Source organism: Rana temporaria, chromosome 1 (genome assembly GCF_905171775.1).
Source record: "Rana temporaria chromosome 1, aRanTem1.1, whole genome shotgun sequence".
NCBI lineage: Eukaryota > Metazoa > Chordata > Amphibia > Anura > Ranidae > Rana > Rana temporaria.
Window position 1 is genome coordinate 524,923,993 of NC_053489.1, and position 20,845 is coordinate 524,944,837.

The following is a 20,845-nucleotide window of genomic DNA, read 5'->3' on the forward strand; positions in this document are numbered from 1 at the left end:
TACCATCCGATCCGCTAACATCCGTTTTTCATCAAAATATGTAAAAAGCCCAAAAAAAAAAAAAAAAAAAAACGGATGAAAAAACGGATGAAAAAACGGATGAAAAAACGGATGAAAAAACGGATGGAAAAACGGATGGAAAAACTGATGGAAAAACTGATGGAAAAACTGATGGAAAAACTGATGGAAAAACTGATGGAAAAACTGATGGAAAAACTGACGGAAAACGGACGAAAAACTGATGGAAAAACGGATCAACTGATGAAAAAAAAACTGATCTAAAAAACTGAGCTGACGTGTGAAAGAGCCCTTAACCAGTTTTCCTGATTTGCATGCTTGTTTCAGGTCAGCGACCAAAGTAGACGTCAGACAGTCAGTCAGCATTTTCAGAAGAACAGCAATGGCAGCCTGTATTTCACTCATGACAGGTTTCCTTTAGGCCAAGATTGGGATGATGTATCATTTAAAGCAAATTTTTCAACAGCAGCCTCCATTATTTTCTCAACACAGGTTTCCAATAAATTGTTCTGAAATGTTAGCATTTATGTTCATAAGTTTAAATCTACCATTCCTTTTAAATTTAAAAATGGATAAAAAAAAATCTACCAATCTCTAAAATGTTCAGAATGTTTAAATGTGTAGTAAAATATTAATTGTGACCTTGATTGAGATTAAATACACCTATAACATCCGCTATATGAAAACTGCAAATCAGCAGAGAAACTTTATTGTTTCAATTTAATATTAAATATGCTAATACTTCAAATGGATATCTCCAATTTCACTGCCTGTCTGTGCAATTACTTACATAGAGCTCAACCGTCCCAACATTTTATTATAGTGCCTGCAATTTTCTTGAATAAGTGAGAGAAAAATGTTGTCCTTTACAATGGATCATTGCCTATTTAAGCAGAAAATGCCTTTTCCTCGACAGTGAAGAATGAATATGTTATGTTAAAACAATTACAGAAAATAGCTATACCTTTTTTTATACCCAAAGTAGACTTCCAGTAAAGAAAAAATGGTGCCTAATAAAGGTTATATATGTTGGGAATGCGTTTTTCTAAGTTACAAACTGAAAAAGTTACCTGTCATGAAGGTTAAAACTCAGCTTCCAGCATGTGTATATGAGAAGGAGAGACCATTTTTTTTCTCTGCTAATGGGCCGGTATCAGTGGCGATGCGTCTATAGAGGGCGCCGGAGCGCCGCCCCCCCTCTCGCTCGCACCGCCACTGACACAATACATAGTCATGCATTGCATGAATCTATGTATTGTCGCTGCTGCCACGACTATTCAGATGGCCGGCCCCCTGGTGAGCGGCGGCCATTTGAATAACGGCAGCTGGTTGGCTGTGGAAGTGCCAGCGGCTCTGATAGGCTTTCCGATTACAGCCCTCAGGCTGTAATAGACTTCCAAATACTTATCCAGGGAAGCACGGGGGGTGCATTCCTTGGATAAGTCTGACAGGCGTCTCAGCCAATCAGGTTCACCGGTTCTGGTTACCGGTAACCTGATTGGCTGAAGCGTCATCGAGGGCGAGAGAAGACATGAAGGGAACGTGGAAGGAGGATGGCCGACCCCAGAAAGGTAAGTGCCGGGCGGGGGGAGAAGGGCAGCATTTTACAGGACACAGCGGCGACAATTAAAGGGCACAGCGGCGACAATTGGCACAGTGGCGACAATTAAAGGGCACAGTGGCATCAATTGGCACAGTGGCGACAATTAAAGGGCACAGTGGCGACAATTAAAGGGCACAGTGGCGACGATTGATGGGCACAGTGGCTGCGTTTGATGGAATGGCACAGTGGTGACAATTGATGGCATGGCACAGTGGCTGCATTTGATGGCATGGCACAGTGGTGGCAATTGATGGCACAGTGGCTGCATTTGATGGCATGGCACAGTGGTGACAATTGATGGCACAGTGGCTGCGTTTGATGGCATGGCACAGTGGCTGCGTTTGATGGCATGGCACAGTGGCTGCGTTTGATGACATGGCACAGTGGTGACAATTGATGTCACAGTGGCTGTGTTTGATGGCATGGCACAGTGGCTGCGTTTGATGGCATGGCACAGTAGTGACAATTGATGGCACAGTGGCTGCGTTTGATGGGCAAAGTGACTGCATTTGATGGGCACAGTGAGGCTGCAATTGTTTTTTTTTTTTTTTTTTGCGCCACCCCTCCCCCACCACTGGCCGGTATTTTTGTAAAGCTTTTATTTTTTCTAAATAGAGTGTCTCTAGGAGAAATACATTTATGTGTAAAAAAATATATTGTATGTTTTGTGTGTATTTCACCAGCTTTCTTTGAGTAAGGCCTCGTACACACGACTGGGTTTCTCTGCAAAAACCAGCAAGAAAACTGCTTCTTGCCGAGATTCCCGTTCATGTGTACGAGGCATTCAGGTTTCTCGTCTGGAAATTTGGCCAGAATCAAGACAAGAAAAAAAGAGAACCTGCTCTCTTTTTTTCTCTTCGAGATTCTCGTTTGCCTGTTTCCAGATGAGAAACCCGAGAGTGTGTATACTTACCTGTCGCCGTGGAAATCTGAGCATGCTCGAAATGACTTTGACGCATGCGCCGTAGCTTCCACTGCATAGGTAGGGTGAAGCAAGATGGCGGCGACGGCATCGAATGTGACGAGCGCATGCTCGTCATGCACGATGACGTCACTGCGTTCTTTCCTTTCAAGAGAACCGCTGTTCTTTTGAAATGACAGTCAGTACACTTGGGCAGCAAGAGTTTCTTGCCAAGAATCTCGTCAGGGAAAACGACGGGTTTTTCCTGACGAGATTCTCGGTCTTGTGTATGAGGCCTAATATGCGCTTTGCTTAAATCATACTTCCAGAGTTTTGGTACCTGATAATATCTTTCTCAGTTTGGCCACTAGATGTTGCAATAGCTGGCCCTGAAGCACTGTACACACGATCGGTTTGTCTGATGAAAACCGTCCGATGGACGGTTTTCATCGGACAAACCGGTCGTGTGTGGACCCCATCGTTTTTTTTTTCCATCGGTGAAAAAAAATAGAACATGTTTTACATTTTTCCTATGGATAAAAAAACGATAGAAAAATCCGATCGTCTGTGTGGAACTCCATTGGACCACAATCCACACATTCTCAGAATCAAGTCGACGCATGCTCGGAAGCATTGAACATCATTTTTTTTCGACTAGTCGTAGGGTTGTAAGTCACCGCGTTTTGGCACGATCGGATTTTTGACTGATGGTGTGTAGGTAAGATTGATGAAAATCGGCTTCATCGGATATCCGACAAAAAAATCCATCGGATCAGATTCCATCAGATATCCGATCGTGTGTACAGGGCTTTAGAGTAGTCTTGGGGATGCCTTGGAGTGAGTAGGCAGTATAGTATCCAACATAACTACCAGAGGTCCTCAAGGTAGTTGGGGTATGACTACAGACAGTGAGGTAGTGCCAGCCCTGCCCTTGTCAGTGTGGGGAATTTTGGGAAATTGGGCCCTATTATAATTAGTCTGGCGGAAATCCATCTGGGGTCATCATAGAAAGTATCTGGAGAACCAAGCTACAGTAAGAATGTAGTCTGTGATTCTCTATCTCCAAAAGCTTCACCTTAGGGGAAAGTGGGAGAAGAAAGATGTAGGTATTTTGGACTATTTGCATCCTCTTTTTCATGGGATACAGAACTCTGGCAAAACCCTCTAAAAGGTGTAGGCTCCTTGATTCAGCTCTCCTATTGTTATTGCTCTTGTTATTGTTTGCAACCTCAAGGAAGTGCTGTTACAATAAAGCCTGATACACATTGTGCTTTTTTTTTTAACCCAGCGGGCTGAAAAAAAAACTGAAGAGATCAGGAGAAGCGGCTGTACTAACAGTCTGATGTTAGTACATCAATCTCCCCCACTGAGCTATTTTGTTCTGACAGGGGGACTGCCCCCCCCCCCCCCTGTCGGTTTAAGTTTATGGGAAGAAGTTCATAAAAAGCAGGTCAAGTGTACCTGTCATTTAGTTCTAAATGTTCTTAGAAAACTCTCAAACCGTTGTCAAATCATTACCATCTACACAAGCCCAAAGCCCATCAATAAAGGCCGTTATGATCACCTGTCTCTAATCTGATGAGATATCAGCTCAATGGCCTTCTCAGTGCCAAACAGCTGCCTCTTAGAATATTCACCATCAAGCTCACATTTGTGCACAGCATTCCCCATGCAATCCAAAGGAGAGTGTGCACTCTTTTGTGCCTGGCCTCATTAAAAACACACTACAATTGGGACAGGTGAGTATAAAGCCTCATACACACGATCGGACTTCCATCTGACTTTTTCGTGGATTTTGGTCCGAAGGGGCAATGGCCGTGAACTTGGTATGCATACACACGGCAGAACTTTTTCAGCCAACATTCACCAAATCACGTCGTTTTTCAGCTCTTTACTGACACCCTTTTGGCAACTTCTGCTATTGTTATCTGATCTTTAGAATTGGTTCTGAGCATGCGTGTTTGTACTTTGGTCCGATGGACTCGTGTACACACAATCGGATTATCCTCCATCGGACATTTGTTGTCGGAAAGTTTTGAGAGCATGCACAGCGAACATTTGTCCGTCGAAAACAATTGTTCGATGGAGCATACAGACGGTCGGATTGTCCGATAAAACACGTCCGTCGGACCGTTGTTGTCAAAAAGTCAGATCGTATGTATGGGCCTTTAGATTGACAGGGGAGGGTGCAGGAGAGGGAGCTACCAGAATAAATGTAACTTCAAGAAAAGTTGAAGTTAACCTTTTAATCTGCCACAGAGCTTTTATAATTTATAAAGTCACCAGTTATAGGGGCAAGTCCCATTCCCCACACCTTATCAAAAATGAATGCTTATATTTAAACTTTCTTGAACATAGCTGACTTCCTGATGAATACATGTGTTGGAGGACACTGCAAAAGTCTCCTCCATTTCTTTCCTAAAAGATGAAAACAGGGTTCAGCTACTCAGTAAAAATAAGTATAATACAAATTACCTCAAATTCTGGGCTATTTTATAGAATTTTTTTGAAAATTGCCTAAATATCCTAGTAGTTAATTTTAATGGAGTAAAATTGATTGTTTGCGGTCTCCCCCATATATTCTGTTGACAAAAGTACACCGGAATCTGTTTAATACAGTATTGTTTACTACGACATTCCAGTGTCGGTGCAATGCCAGCATTGGCATGTGTGCCTAGCTGGTGGTGTGTGGAAGAAGTAGTGTGTGTTTCTATTCGGAGTTGGCTGCATATCAGGAGCTGTAAGGTCTCTGCTGGGAGATGACTCATATGCTGGAAGAACCCATAGCGCAGGCTGTGAGTATGGGACTCCTGTAGTGTAGACATCACAGCCTGCTGAATTAGGCCCTTAGGCAAGAATCTCGTCAGGAAAAAAACGTTGTCTTCCCTGACGAGATTCTTGGCAAGAATCTCTTGCCGCCCGAGTGTACAGACTCTCGTTTCAAAAGAACCGCGGTTCTCTTGAAAGGAAAGAACGCAGTGACGTCATTGCGTATGATGAGCATGCGCTCATCACATTCGATGCCGTCGCTGCCATCTTGCTTCACCCTACCTATGCCGTGGGAGCTGCGGCACATGCGTCAGTCATTTCGAGCATGCACGGGTTTCCGCGGCGACAGATAAGTATACACACTCTCGGGTTTCTTGTTGGGAAATAGCCCGACTAGAATCTCGACGGGAAAAAAGAGCGCATGTTCTCTTTTTTTCTGGTGGAGATTCTGGACAGATTTCCTGACAAGAAACCTGAAAGCCTCATACACACGAACGGTAATCTTGGCAAGAAGCAGTTTTCTTGCTGGTTTTTGCCGAGAAAACCGGTCGTGTGTATGAGGCCTAACACCAGAGGTGTTCCCAGTCTTTAGCTCCAGACATCTTATAAGCAATCACTAACTATAATATCGGTCTTCTATTGGAGGGCAAATGAAGAAAATTTTACTTTTGTGCAGGGATGGACTGGCCATTGGGACTACAGGGAGTTTCCCGGTGGGCCGATGGCTTAGTGGGCCGGCTTCAGTGACAGCAGACCCCCCCCTCCGCTCCTCTGTCTTTCCCTTCCCACAGCGCTCATCCTCCTCTCCCTCCCTGCAGCCATCACCTGGGGGGAACAGAGAAGCAGGGGGAGGACCAGAGGAGCAGCGGGGACGACAGAGGAGCATGGGGAAGGGGACAGACAGCTGACTCAACAGCTATGGCCTGGGAGTTTCTCACTTCTGCCTAATCTTGTCCCATAAGGGGGGCACCGAACTGATTATTTTCCCTGGGTGAAATAATGTCTAGCTTCCCCACTGGTACTGCCTATAAATGTACCAGTACCAGCCGCTCTACTCTAATAAAGTAGAACGGCTAGTGGCTAGGGGGAGAGGGGGCTTGGGTGGGCCCGGGGGGGGGGGGGGTGGGAGTTGTCTGGCCGATGTGGGAGAGACCTGTCAAAGTGGGCCAGTCTGGATGAAGTCCAGGGCCAAATTTTTGTCCCAGTCCAGCCCTGCTTCTGTGTAAAGTTATTTATTGCTGTTTATTTAGTTTGACATTTGTGAGCTTTCTGCAAGTTCATTTCAAGCCCTAATTTCATATCTAGGCAATATAAAGACATATTTCCTAAATCTATATGAGGGATTAATTTACAAAGAATTAATATGCATTTTGTCGAGTACATATTGCTTAAGACATTTTTCTGAAATATACTTGGGAAGATTATTAACTGTTCTCAGAATGTGGATTATTGCAGATGAAGTAGGATTTTTTTATCATGTGACATGGCTCACAAGTTGGATAAATTGCAGCCTCTTGCTCTTTATTGAAATGCGTTGGTTGTAGGTTTTATTTCAAAGGCATTACGGTTGCATATTTTAACTTTTTTTTTACTTGCTGAATTTATTTATTTTAAAGAGTCCATGTAGCTAGCTCAGAAAGATACAACTAAAGCTACCTAATAAAAAAAAATAGGTTAAATTGTTACTAAACCCAGGACCCTGCATTCACTATGTCTGGTCGCCCACAAGTACACAGAACATAGAAATGCAAAAGTTTTAGTAAATATAAACTGCTAAATACCTTTTCTCATCAGCTGTCTTGTGACTTCTATCAGTGCCTGGTTGAGCACTGGTTAAAGCTTGTAGGAGGAGTTTTCATTCTTCTCTAATTGTCCTATGAGGCTGCACTCTGTCTGGAAGTGCTGATTGGCCCTGTGCTGATCACATGCACTCTCACAAGAAAAAAACAAATACACACGAAATTGAGCAGCTTGCTCCAAGGCTCTGTTCTATCAGGAGATGGTTTGTAGACTGTGAAAGAAAGGGAAGGATCGGAGAAGACCGGATCAAACAGTCTCTTTACGCAATGTAGAGAATTAACCCCTTAGGTTCCACAGTGAGTATAACAAGCATGCTTTACTGCATATACAGACTGATTTTACTGTTGTGGGTTATATAACGCTTTAATACTTACATTTCCCACAGGCAGTGTGCTAAAGCTCCACTCCAGGAATTCAGCCACTTTCTAAAATGTACCATGGAATAAGTCCATGGAGGTGTATGCCATCCCTTTAGTTTACAAGCTACGTTTTTACTAAGCGCTGGGAGCATAGCTATTGCTATACTCACGCACTGCGATGCTGGAATTTTTTTTTTTATCTCTAACAGCTGCAGAGTCACATGTAGCCTGCCCCTCCCCTCCTCCTACCCAATCACAGAGTGCTTTGCATTATGTGAACCCATTCAAAAAATGTAAAGCCTTCTGTGAATGGACAGCAGAGGTGAGAGGCGGAACTGCAGCTGTGTGAGAAAACAGCATCTTGTCAGAGCTTTGATAGCTGTTCTCCAGGCACTCAGTAAATGTATCAGGTGCAAATAAAAGAGATAAGTTCATAGTAAGCCAACAGATTTAGAAAGAAATTCATTTCCTGGAGTTCAGCTTTAAATCTTCTCTCTATTGAAGAGCTCAAAGCGCTACTGCTATCAGATGGGTATGTCAGAAAGCATGTCCGACCTTGGGCGCTTTTTCTTGCTGGTCCCTAAGGCCTCGTACACAAGATAGGTTAAACAGAGGCCAACGGTCTGATGGACCGTTTTCATCGGTCAAAACCGATCATATGTGGGCCCCATAGGTTATATAACCATCGGTTAAAAATAAGCCAACTTGCTTTAAATTTAACCAATGGATTCCTAACTGATTGGAAAAAAACGATAGTTAGTAGGCACAACCATCGGTTAAAAATCTACGCATGCTCAGAATCAAATCGACACATGCTTGGAAGCATTGAACTTCGTTTTTTTCAGCACGTCGTTGTGTTTTACGTCACTGCGTTCTGACACGATTGGTTGTTTAACCAATGGTGTGTAGGCGCGACGGACCATCAGTCAGCTTCATCAGTTAAGCGATGAAAACGGTCCATCGGTCCGTTCTCATCGGATGGACCGATCGTGTGTACGCGGCATTAGTCTCCCTTCACACCGCCTGCCAGAAAAGTGAGTATTAACCTTCTCGTACAAGGTGGCTTTAGGTTTTATCTTTTGGCGTTAGCAGAAGGGTCACTAATGTCACAACTTGTGTCCTCACTGACCCAAGGGGAAATCTGGTCAAGTCATGACAAGGTAGAGTGGCCTACACATATCGATCCTATCCTCCTCACTCTTGACTCGAGTCAACGAAAGACTAATAACAAATCCTACACCTCCACACAATTCTTTACTTGCATCACACATTTTGATTTGTTAAGTCATTTAATTGGCCAAGCAGCCCCCCCTTTCTTCTCCTCCTCCTCCAAAACTCCATTCTTGTGTTACTAAACCGACAGTAAAATCAATCTGTGTATGCAGCAAAGCATGCTTGTTATACGCACTGTAAAATTTAAAGTGTTAATCCTCTGCATTGTGTAGAACAACTTTTTGATTGTGTTTTCTCTGCTCCTTCCCTTCTTCCACAGTCCTCAATCCATCTCCTGATAGAACAGAGCCCTGAGGCATTCTGCACAGTTTTTGTTTCCTGGGAGAGTGCATGTGATTGGCACAGGGCCAATCAGCACTGTCCAGACAGAGGTTTAGGGGTCCTGCAGCCTCATAGGACAGTCAGAGTAGAATAAAAACTCCTCCTTCAAGCTTTAACCAGACACTAATAGAAGTCATAAGACTGCTATATACTGCTGATGATAAAAGGTATTTAGCAGGTTATTTTTACAAAAATTATTGCATTTCCATATTCTGTGTACTGTGAGAGACCAGATATAGAGAATGTAGGGTCCTGGGTTTAGTAACACTTTAAGGCTGAATGGTCTATGAGGTCCGACTTCTTTAATGGTGAACATGCTTGCATTAAAGCATGTTAAAAGTGTTCTTTGTTATGGCAACCTATTCATTTAAATGGGCTGCCAACGTACAAGAACCCCACCTACGGGGGAGGACTGACAACTCACGGGGCCCCCGGGCAATAGAAGATTATGGGGCCCCCGGGCTTACAGATAGCCACCATGCCAGGAGGCAGTGCAGAGACAGGGCAGCTAAAATCTCAGGATTTTCACATCAGAAGCATGTCGGTATCGGACATATCAGGGACAGATGTAAAAAAACACAGATTTTTACATACTGTCCCTGGTTTTACTGAGCCAGGCAGCCCTGATGGGGCCCCTTAGCGGCATGGGGCCCTCGGGCAGTCCCAGAGTGCACGAATGGTCAATCCTCCCCTGCCCATCTACAATTCTGTTTCCCCAACGTAGCCCACCACAACATGCTTTCATGCATTGTGGGGGTGCTTTACCATAATGTGCACATTACTGCAACGCAATAGCATGAAGCCAGCCCTAAATATTTGATTTTGTAACAGAAAGAAAGATGTTAATTTTACCCTGCAGATGGCATCAGCATTGAAACTATTCCAACATGATGTTAAAATCGAGGTTTCCTATTTTTATTTGAAAGATTATATCATTTTACTGTTTCTCTGAGGGCTGTAGAGAAATTGCTCTAAATTCATTCTCCACAAATGGTGGCTATGTGGAAATATAAAAATAGCACTAATTCAATATTTTTCAATCATTCCTCCATCAGAAGGACTTGCACTAACATAATCATAATCATTATGTGTTCTGCACCTTTCACATAATAAAAAAAGTTCTACACAGATAGAGAGAAAGTTAGAAATCACTATAGTAAGCTGCCTCTCTGTGTGAGGCCTCGTACACACGACCGAGAAACTCGACGGGCGAAACACTTAGTTTTGCTTGTCGAGTTCCTTGTGAAGCCGGCGAGAAACTTGACAAGCCAATTTTCTCCATTCCCGTCAAGGAAATAGAGAACATGCTTTCTTTTTGGCTCGTCGTGTTTCTCGACAGTTTCCTTGATGAAAATGTACACACGTTTCCTCGGCAAAAAAATATCTCCCAGCAAGTTTTTTGCTGGTTTTTGCAGAGAAACTCGGCCTTACTTGTCATTGTATGACTGGTGTACTACTAGTGTCTCAGCTACTAACCACCATAAAACCCCCCAACCACTTACCCCCTTTTAGATCAACCACGCAACAACTTCTGGATTAAATGGCCAACAAAGGCCCCATTTATTCAATACCAAAAGGTAAACATATAAACATAACTTTTTAAATAACCTTTTATAAATATATATATATATATCTCTATAAAAACGTTATATATATATTTTCCATAATTAAAATAAATTAACCCATACAAACAATTAAATGACACTGCTGTAAACAAGAGGTTCCTGAGAGAAGGGAGAAACTACAAAAGTGCTAGGCAATCGGCTGTTCTTCACTAGGAAGTATCCTGGCCTCTAGCCGTGCTCCCATCAGCTCACGAGACAAGACTTCCTCCTTCGTTTCACTCCTCAGCTCGATTGAACCCTAGCCCCCACCTAACCGGATAGGGAAGGTGCCCATCCCATGACAGGCCCCAACTCCTACCAACCATCTCAGGTATATCCATCTGATATGTATATACCCACCACCACCCAACCCTCAGGAACCCCATATCAAATGCCAACGTCCACCTGAAACACAAAAATAGCATGAAAAACAGAAACCCATACCAGACACTTCCCCAGGGAGGGAGGGAGGGAAAAAACAGCCTGTGTGTTACCTTTACCGTGGATGGCGCCAGAATGATCCGCCCCGCCCCCCTGAGCTTATAACAAGCTCTCCTCGTGTTGCACAGCCCCACCCCTAGTGCCTCCCAAAACTCTGACCCCACTTCCCTTTTTTGCCTGTGCGCTCCGCACAGTGTTCCCCCAGTCATGCTGCCCTTGCGCCTGGGTTCCCCTTACTACAGGGCTTTTCTTTAGGTTGGCCCATTCATGTTGCATGGGCTGCCAATGTACAAGAACAAACCAAAAAATGGACATGCAGCATTTTTGCCAATGCAGTGCACCACAACACACAGTAACTATGAGTTGTGGTGCGATGCAAGGCATGTGTGTTAGAACTGCATTGGCTTAGTGCATTGGGATGCCACTGCAATGTGTGAATGCAGGTAACATTTATTAACACGCATTTTGTTACCATGCTCATTACCGCAAGTCATGTCAGCACAGTTGTTTGTTTCAGCCCTACATCCTGGTGGCCGAGTTAATCACAAGAAACTAGCATAAAGTCAGATTTCAGCTAAATAAGTAGCTCATAGATGATTCAATTTTTTTCGTTCCACCAGTGGGTTGAAGGAAAAAAAACTGACCCCCATGCACATATTTTCCCCCCATCCACACAGCACTCCCCATGTGCTTTTGTGTTCTGATGACAAGCAGACGTTCCCGCTGTTGGAATACATTGATCAGCACTGCCGACTATAGCCTTAAAGTGGAGTTCCACCCATTTTTTTATGTTTGTCTGTGCTGCATGCTCTAATCTCATAGTGTTCAGAATGGACAATTTTTATTTAATGTGTTGCTTGTAAATACCTTTATTTTGTAGTCCTTCATTACTTCCTCCTCCTTATTTGCCTAGGCTATTTGCAAGGGTTTCTGGGATAGGCATCATGTTTCCCAGTAGTCCTTGCAAACCTGACTGAAACCTATTACATTGCTTGTGCACTGAGCATGTGCGAGATATGCAAAGCTGAAATCCAGGAAGTCATACAGTCTGGCTTCATGATGCCCACACTTAAAATGGCCACGGTCTATTTCTAGATTATAAACTATTTAAATGCTGTAACAACCTAACAAAACGGACCTTAGTTTACAGACTAACTTTACTAGAATACATTAAGCTTGTGTATTACAGGGGTATTTATATTTAAAAAGTGAAATTGTGGGTGGAACTCCCCTTTAAGAGGCATTTATCCGACAGGCTGGTTGTAAAAAAGTCAATCGATAGGTCGGCTTCTGTACAACCACTGTCCCCATACATAGATCAAAGTTTTACCGATCCCTACTGAATCGGCTGATTTTTGATCCATGTATGGATGGCTTTAGACTAGATATATTTCAAATTACATTTAATGATAGAAAGGGGGGATCTCAGCAATATGTATATGGTCAGAAATAAACATCTACAATTGTGGTATCACTCTTTTGTAGTTGTATTTTATACACATTTTGGAAAATAGTTTATTGGGACAGTTGAGATTTTATTGTTGATGCCTTTCCAGTAGAGTAACTGGAAAGCATAAAAGAAACCAGCTTGCAAATCAATCGGTTCAGAGTGAAGTTATCCAGTAATAAATTTATATGAGATGTATTCATTATATTTTATTCAAATGGTGTGATAGTAAACTAATAAAAAGTTGTCCAAAGGATCTTTTACATGTTTACTACTGAAATTAGCATAATGTGCGATGGCTTCCCTCTACCAAAGCTCAAACTGGAAGGGAGTGTGGGCTTCCTGTCTCTAGGTGACCCCCACTTGTGTGCAGTTCTGGCACCTCCAGCACCGAATGTATGTATGTATGCAAGAGGTGCTGGGCTGTTCTAGAGGGTCTTTTCATGCTGGTCATTGAGAGATCTGTTGTCACGGGGGGGGCGGTCTATTGTTGCAGGGGGTCTATTGTTGCTGGGAGGTCTATTGTTACTGGCAGGGGATCTATTGTTGCTGGAGGGTAACTCTTATTTTGCTGGGGGGAGGGGAGTAAGTTGCTGAGTTGTTGCTGGGAGTGATGTGCTGTTGAGGGAGAGGTCTATTATTTATGGCTTCTGGAGAGTCAATTGATGCTGGCTGTGGGGAGATTTGTTGTTGCTGCCGGGGGTCTATTTGGCTGTGGGTGGATGGGGGGGGGGTATTTTGTTGCAAGTGGTTCATCCATTGTTGTTGGGGGATCTATAGTTGCTGGGGGTCTGTTAGTTCTGGCTGCAGGGGATCTATTTTACTGCTTTTCTTGTTATTGTTAACAAATTCCATACAAATGTTACTTGGTTCTGTATTCTCCAAAAGGGGCGGAACTGGGAGGTGGGCAGGATTGGAAGCAAGGAACGATGCTTGGAGGTGGGTAGGGGCAGAGATAAGGGGTGACTCATGTAGGGGGAGTACCTGCACCTATTCTGAGAAAGAAAGCCCTGAGTATAGTACATCCATATTAGGGCAGAACATGCATGTCAGACATACAGTATTTTCCATAAATAAAAGTTGGGCATCTGGAGATTATGTTGGGTGTGTGGAGAAATCACTGATGCAAAGAAGCATTGGCACTTACAAGAGTACGACTACATACAGCCTTTCACTTATATGGCAGGCTGTACATGGCACATGAGGCTCCCCATGTTGGAAAACACTTGGAAATAACCCCAGGCATATAAAATGCCTGTTAAGGTCCCATGTGCATGAACCCCAGCAGAAAACAAGGCGTTCTGTAAATTGAAAAGCAGAGGGGAATAAATGACAGGGTCACTTCTCTGTATGAGAGCCATAGTTGTCATTGCCACATCGCTGAAAGTACAATGCTGGCTGCAGTATCCGTTGCATACGAATGAATTATACAGTAAACAGGACTGATCTAAACATTTGTAGCTGGAGTTCATTTTAAAATCTGGTCATCTCTTGTATACAATTTAAATCAGATTTATAGTTGATGTGCCTGGCCAGCTTCTGAGATGAGCAAGGAGGAAATGTGCTAAAAACACTTAACTAGTCTTGGTTTTTCATATACGCACCATCTCTCACAGTCTCTTGTTGCATTGACAGAGAAAAGCCTTGTACACACAATCAGATTTCCATCGGACAAATCAGTGGATTTTTATCCGAAGGGCGTTGGCCGTGATGGCAGAACTTTTTCAGCCAACATTCACGAAACTACGTGGTTTTTCTGCTCTTTAGCGCCACCCTGAAGGGGGTAATTGAGACAAGGAGATTTCAGGCTTAATTCAAGATGCATTGTAATAAATAGTGTAACTTCTTTAGGGTGAGTTCACATATTTAGACACAGTGGGGGGGATTTGCTAATACTGGAGCACTCAGAATCTGGCGCAGCTGTGCATGGTAGCCAATCAGCTTGTTCAATTAAGATTTTACAATAAAACCTGAAAGCTGATTGGTTTCTATGCAGAACTGCACCAGATTTTGCACGCTCCATTTTAGTAAATCTCCCCCAGTATATGATAAAATATAAATTCATTTCTTTGAACTTGTCACTGCAGCTGTTCAGCAGCAATGGCTGGTTGACATTAGGGTTGTCCCGATACCACTTTTTTAAGACCAAGTACAAGTACCGATACTTTTTTTCAAGTACTCGCCGATACCGAACACCGATACTTTTTTTTAATCTCATGTGACAGCGGCACATGTGTCAGTATGTTTTTTTTTTTATCTTTAACAATTTGTTTTTAATTTTTTACATTTTTTTTTACATTTTTTTTTATTTATAATGCCTTCTTTTTTTTTAAGAGGGGGGGGGGGTGGACGTGTCAGTGTGTTTTTTTTTTCTTAAATTTTTTTATTTTCTACAATAATTTTTTTTATTCTTTTTTTTTTTATTCTTTATTTTTTTATTTATTTTTTCAGCCCTGTTGGGGGGGCTTTGGTGAGATATCAGGGGTCTTAACAGACCTCTGACATCTTCCCTTTGAGACAGGGAAAGGGACTAGGGACACATGTTCCCCTGCCATTTCTCAGCAGTCTCAGCTGCGCTGAAAATGAATGGAGTGAAGACAGCTTCTTCTCTTTATTCATAAACTGAAACATTTGTAAACACAGGTTACAATGTTTCAGTTACGTGAATGGACAGAGTCAGTGATCACTGACTCTGTCCATTCGGAGCAGTAAGGAGCCGGATTTACCGGCTCCTACCCCGCTCTCCATCCTGGGGGTGGAGGAGGAGCACCGAAGGGGAGAGAAACACAGCGGCATACACGGGATACACACGGTAGCATACATGGGTTACACACGGCGGCATACACGGCATACACACGGCGGCATACACGGGATACACACGGCAGCATTCACAGGATACACACGGCGGCATACACGGGATACACACGGTGGCATACACGGGAGACACACGGCGGCATACACGGAATACACGCCGACTTTCAGCTGCTTTAAAATCAGCGGTGATCGGTGCTTGTAACTTCCCCATGCACTGATCACCGCCGACAGTACAAGTATCGGGTGAAGCATCGGGAGCATTTGCCCGAGTACAAGTACTCGGACAAATGCTTGGTATCGGTCCCGATACCGATACTAGTATCGGTATCGGGACAACCCTAGTTGACATGAAAATAGTATACCTTCTAGTGAATACAGAGCTTTAAATGAAATATTACAATGAAAAATATGACAATACAAGCAAGTCAAATGTGAAAATGATGTCCATGTTTAGCTATAATTAAAGTTAGAACACATGCCTTTAACATGTTATTATTCCATTTACAGGTGCTAGCGACAGGGCTAAGTGGCCTCTACTCATCATTGCCTACTAAGCTGGACGATAAAGGGGAAGAGTGGCATTGTCTAGTTAAAGAGGACTGGCTTCAAGTTCCAACACTCATACAGTTCATGAATTCTCTTGAGTTCTGCAATGCAGTAATACAGGTTAGAGAACATGTTTTGTCACTCCATACCACAGAACTAATACACAAGAAGTTTTAACCATTGTTATTATTTTCATTACTACGTCATTTTGTCGCCACGTATACAAATAAGCAGCATGTTTTACAATTAGAAGTATGAATATGCAAAGAATTCCCTACCGGTCATATTTCTCTTTATCACTGCAAGTTGCTAATTGTGTTTTTTTGATCTTTCATTTTATTTGGATTGTATAAAAATATAATTGCATTCAAACCCAGTTCCTGTATAAGATAATTAACGATAAGTGTTTTCTGCATGAGAAATGTTTTGTTTAAAATGCTAAGCCTATTAGTTTTATTGCCAGGCACCCTTAGATGCTAAAGAACATTTGAAGGTCGCTGTGATATTATTACTTTGGGTCTGAAATTTAATTTCCAGAAAGAGTGTGTGTAGTTTATTATGCCTAACTTGTGTAATACTTAACCCCTCTGCATTGTGTTGCACAGGTTCAGCTCCCTGCTCTGACATGTTGTAAGCATTGTCTTCCTTTTGACCTTATTAATTTCTGTTTACCATTTCTGTGGAAACCTCATATTGCCCACAGAATTATTGAGTACTATGGGCCAGATTCACAAAAGAGATACGACTGCGTATCTCCTGATACGCCGTCGTATCTCTGTGTTCCGGCCGTCCTAACTATGCGACTGATTCATAGAATCAGTAACGCATAGATAGCCAGAAGATCCGACAGGTGTAATTTAATTACACTGTCGGATCTTAAGGATGCAATTCTAGGCCGGCCGCTAGGTGGCGAGGCCATTGCGGTCGGCGTAGAATATGCAAATGACTAGTTAGGCCCCGTACACACGACCGGATCTGTCCGTTGGGATTTATCCGCGGATCAGTTCCAGCAGACAAATCCGGTCGTGTGTACGGCCTAGCGGACATTTTTCGGCGGACATTTCTCCAGCCGACGGTTTTCAAGCGGATAAAAATTTCTTAACATGCTAAGAAATCTATCCGCTGGAAACCTGTCCTTCGGACTTATGCGGTCGTCTGTACAGACTCACCGGATAAGTCCGTCCGATCCCCATCCCTCGCATGCGTCGAAATGATTCGACGCATGCGTGGAAGTATTTACCTTCCAGGGTCGCGACGGCGCGGCCACGTCACCGCGTATGTTTTCCGCGGGGATTTTGATCTGATGGTGTGTACAGCCCATCAGATCAAAATCGGGAGCAGAAATGTCCGCTGGAAACGGTCTGGCCGACCGTTTCCATCGGATATCCTCTCGTGTGTACAGGGCCCTACGGCGATTCCCGAACGTCCGCGCTGCCCGTCGATCTAACTTTACGTTGTTTCTGTCGAGTTACGCCGCGTAAAATTAGTACTGAGCCCTAGTTGTTCTAAGCCATGTTAAGTATGGCCGTCGTTCCCGCGTCGAAATTTAAAAAACCACATTGTTTGCGTAAGTCGTCCGTGAATGGCGCTGGACGCCATTTACGTTAACGTCTAAACAAATGACGTCCGCGCGGCGTCATTTAGCGCAATGCACGTCGGGTAATTTACGAGCGGGAATGCGCCTAATTTAAATGGCAAGCCCGCCCCATTTGAATTGGGCGGGCTTGCACCGAGCGCAGTTTACAGGTAAGAGTTTTGAGAATCAGGCACTTACGCTGTAAACCTGCGGCGGTGTAACGTAAATCAGATACGTTACGCTGCCATGGAGCAACGTAATTGTATCTGAATCTGGCCCTATGTTTCTTACAAGCTCTAGCATGTATCCTCAGACATAACATGGTTACACCCAATCCATGTATAAAGGGAATATGGAGTTGCTTACGCAATAAAGTGAGAGATATTTACAAGTCAGGTGTTTGAAGTTCAAGTGGTGCTTGATGTAAGCCGTCAGGTAAAATAAAAATCACCATCAGCTAATTAAGGAACTGGAGGACCTTAGCTTTGGGGAAAGACTACAAGCATTGAACTCAGTGCTGGGACAAGGCCATTTGGTGTCCAGGGCGATGTGCCCCCCATTTTTAAGAAAGAATCAATGTCCCCATCAGAGTGTCCCTTTACATCAGGGGTCCCCATTACAGTGCCCCTTTACACCAGGTGTCCCCATCAGAGTGTCCCTTTTACTTCAGGGGTCCTCTTTAGAGTGCCCCTTCACATCAGGTGTCCGCATCAGAGTGTCCCTTCACATCAGGGTTCCCCATCAGAGTGCCCTCTTACAGCAGGTGTCCCCATCAGAGTGGCCCTTTACATTAGGTATTCCCGTTAGAGTGCCCCCTTACATCAGGTGTCCCCATCACTTCAGGTGTCCCCGTCAGAGTGCCCCCTTAACATAATATGTGCCCATCAGCGTACCCCCACTAACATAATATGTGGTCATCAGTGTGTCCCCATAAAAAAAAAAAAAGCCCTGCGTATAGTGCCCAACAGCATGACCCTTATTTTATGTTAGGGGGCACTCTGATGGGTACATTTTACGTTAAGGGGCATGCTGATGGACACATTTTGTTGTGCTCATCACCGTGCCACTTAACATAAAATGTGCCCATCAGAGTGCCCCCTAACATAACACTTCACTGCGCCCCCACCCCCAATGAATTGTACCGCCCAGGGCATTCGCCCCTTCCGCCCACCCTTATTCTCCCTGGAGATCTCAGCTATTGGGAAAGACTACAAGCATTGAACTTATTCTCCCTGGAGCTCTCAGCTATGGGGAAAGGCTACAAGCAACGGCGTTGCGTCCATAGTGGGCGCAGGAGCGCCATCCCCTCTCTCCCTCCCTCACTCAAGTGTACAATACATAGAGATTCATGCATTGCATGAATCTCTATTTATTGTTGCCGCTGCCGCCCACTATTCAGATGGCCGACCCCCTGGTGAATGCTGGCCATCTGAATAACATCGGTTTGTTGGTGTTTGAAAATGCCTATCAGAGCCAGCGGAGGATGGCTGACCTGAGAAAGGTAAGCGTTGGGTGATGGGGGGCAGCAATCTGGTGTTTTTTGAGGGGGCAAACTGGCAGCAATTGATGGGCACAGTGGCGCCAATTGATGGGCACAGTGGCGCCAATTGATGGGCACAGTGACGACAATTGATGGGCACAGTAGTGACAATTGATGGCACAGTGGCTGCATTTAATGGCATGGCACAGTGGCTGCGTTTGATGGCATGGCACAGTGGTGACAATTGATGGCACAGTGGCGACAATTGATGGCATGGCACAGTGGTGACAATTGATGGCATGGCACAGTGGTGACAATTGATGGCATGGCACAGTGGCGACAATTGATGGGCACAGTGGCGACAATTGATGGGCACAGTGGTGACAATTGATGGCACAGTGGTGACAATTGATGACACAGTTGCTGCGTTTGATGGCATGGCACAGTGGCTGCGTTTGATGGCAGGGCACAGTGGCAACAATTGATGGCACAGTGGTGACAATTGATGGGCACAGTGGCGACAATTGATGGGCACAGTGGTGACAATTGATGGCACAGTGGTGACAATTGATGGCATGGCACAGTGGCTGCGTTTCATGGCACAGTGGCGACAATTGATGGCATGGCACAGTGTCGACAATTGATGGCATGGCACAGTGTCGACAATTGATGGCATGGCACAGTGTCGACAATTGATGGCATGGCACAGTGGCGACAATTGATGGCATGGCACAGTGGCGACAATTGATGGCATGGCACATTAGCGACAATTGCTGGGCACAGTGGCTGCGTTTGATGGGCACAGTGGAGACAATTGATGGGCACAGTAGCGATAATTGATCCCTGCTGAGCTGTCGGCGTATAGGGCGGTCCCCGCACACAGTGCAGGGACCGCCCTGTCTCTGCTCCGCTGTCCCCTATGGGGGACCGGATGCAGACGGACCGTCTGTCCGTCTGCATCCGGTCCGTTCCGCCGAACGGAAGAAAAATAGGGTTTCTTCCGTTCGGAAAAGCGGATCCCGACTGACGCGGACGCTAGCGGATGCTCCATCCGCTAACGGACGCGTTCCCATAGGGATTCATTACAAGTCCGTTAACGGACTTGTAATGAACGGACGAACGGTCCACTGGTGTGAAAGGACCCTAAAAGGGAATTTAAAAAGACACGCGGACATTCACTAAAACGGGAAGAGAAGAGGTTTAACCTTAAACTGTGTAGAGAGCTCTTTACTGTCATGCCTCGTACATACGACCGAGAATCTCGTCGTAAAAAAAGAATTTTTCTCGACAAGGTTCTTGTCAAGCTTGACGAGATTCTTGTCAAGCTTTCCTTGCATACACACTGTCGAGACAAAATCTTGTCGTTCTCAAACGCGATGATGTACAACACGTACAGCGGCACTATAAAGGGGAAGTTAGATTCCACTGGTGCCACCCTTGGGGCTGCTTTTGCTAATCTCATGTTACTGCGTGTTAAGTAAAAGTTTGGGGAGAGACGATTCGCGCTTTTCAGACTGTTACAGCATGACGAATGTGCAATCTCTATTACGAACGCTACTTTTACCGAAGGTGCGCTCTCGTCTCATACTTTATTCTGAGCATGCGCGGGTTTCTAAGCATACACATGAACGTGTTTCTTGCCGTAAACCAGCCCCAACGAGAACCACGACGAAAAAATTGACACTCCCGACGAGGAAAAAGAGAGCATGTTCTCTTTATTTCTTGTTGAGATCCACGAAAAACATACACACGACCGTTTTTCTCTATGGTTTTTGCCGAGGAAAACGGTCGTGTGTACGAGGCATCAGAGCGGTAAGGATGTGGAAGTCTCTTCCACAAAAAGTGGTATCAGCAAGGATCATCAATAGTTTCAAAAAATATTTTATGGGCACCTTATCGACCATACAGGGGTATTCAATGTATTATTGACATA

The 20,845-nt window shown here is 44.3% G+C and overlaps 1 protein-coding gene across 3 annotated transcripts in view; it reads left to right on the plus strand.

Moving 5' to 3' along the window:
• The window catches only part of FHIP1A (FHF complex subunit HOOK interacting protein 1A), a 390,138-nt gene that overhangs the window by 240,803 nt on the left and 128,490 nt on the right, over positions 1–20,845 (plus strand). For all 3 annotated transcript variants that reach the window (XM_040331897.1, XM_040331896.1, XM_040331898.1), the window contains one exon: positions 15,818–15,976. In XM_040331897.1, the coding sequence (XP_040187831.1) occupies positions 15,818–15,976 (159 nt within the window). The remainder of the gene's footprint in view (positions 1–15,817; positions 15,977–20,845) is intronic.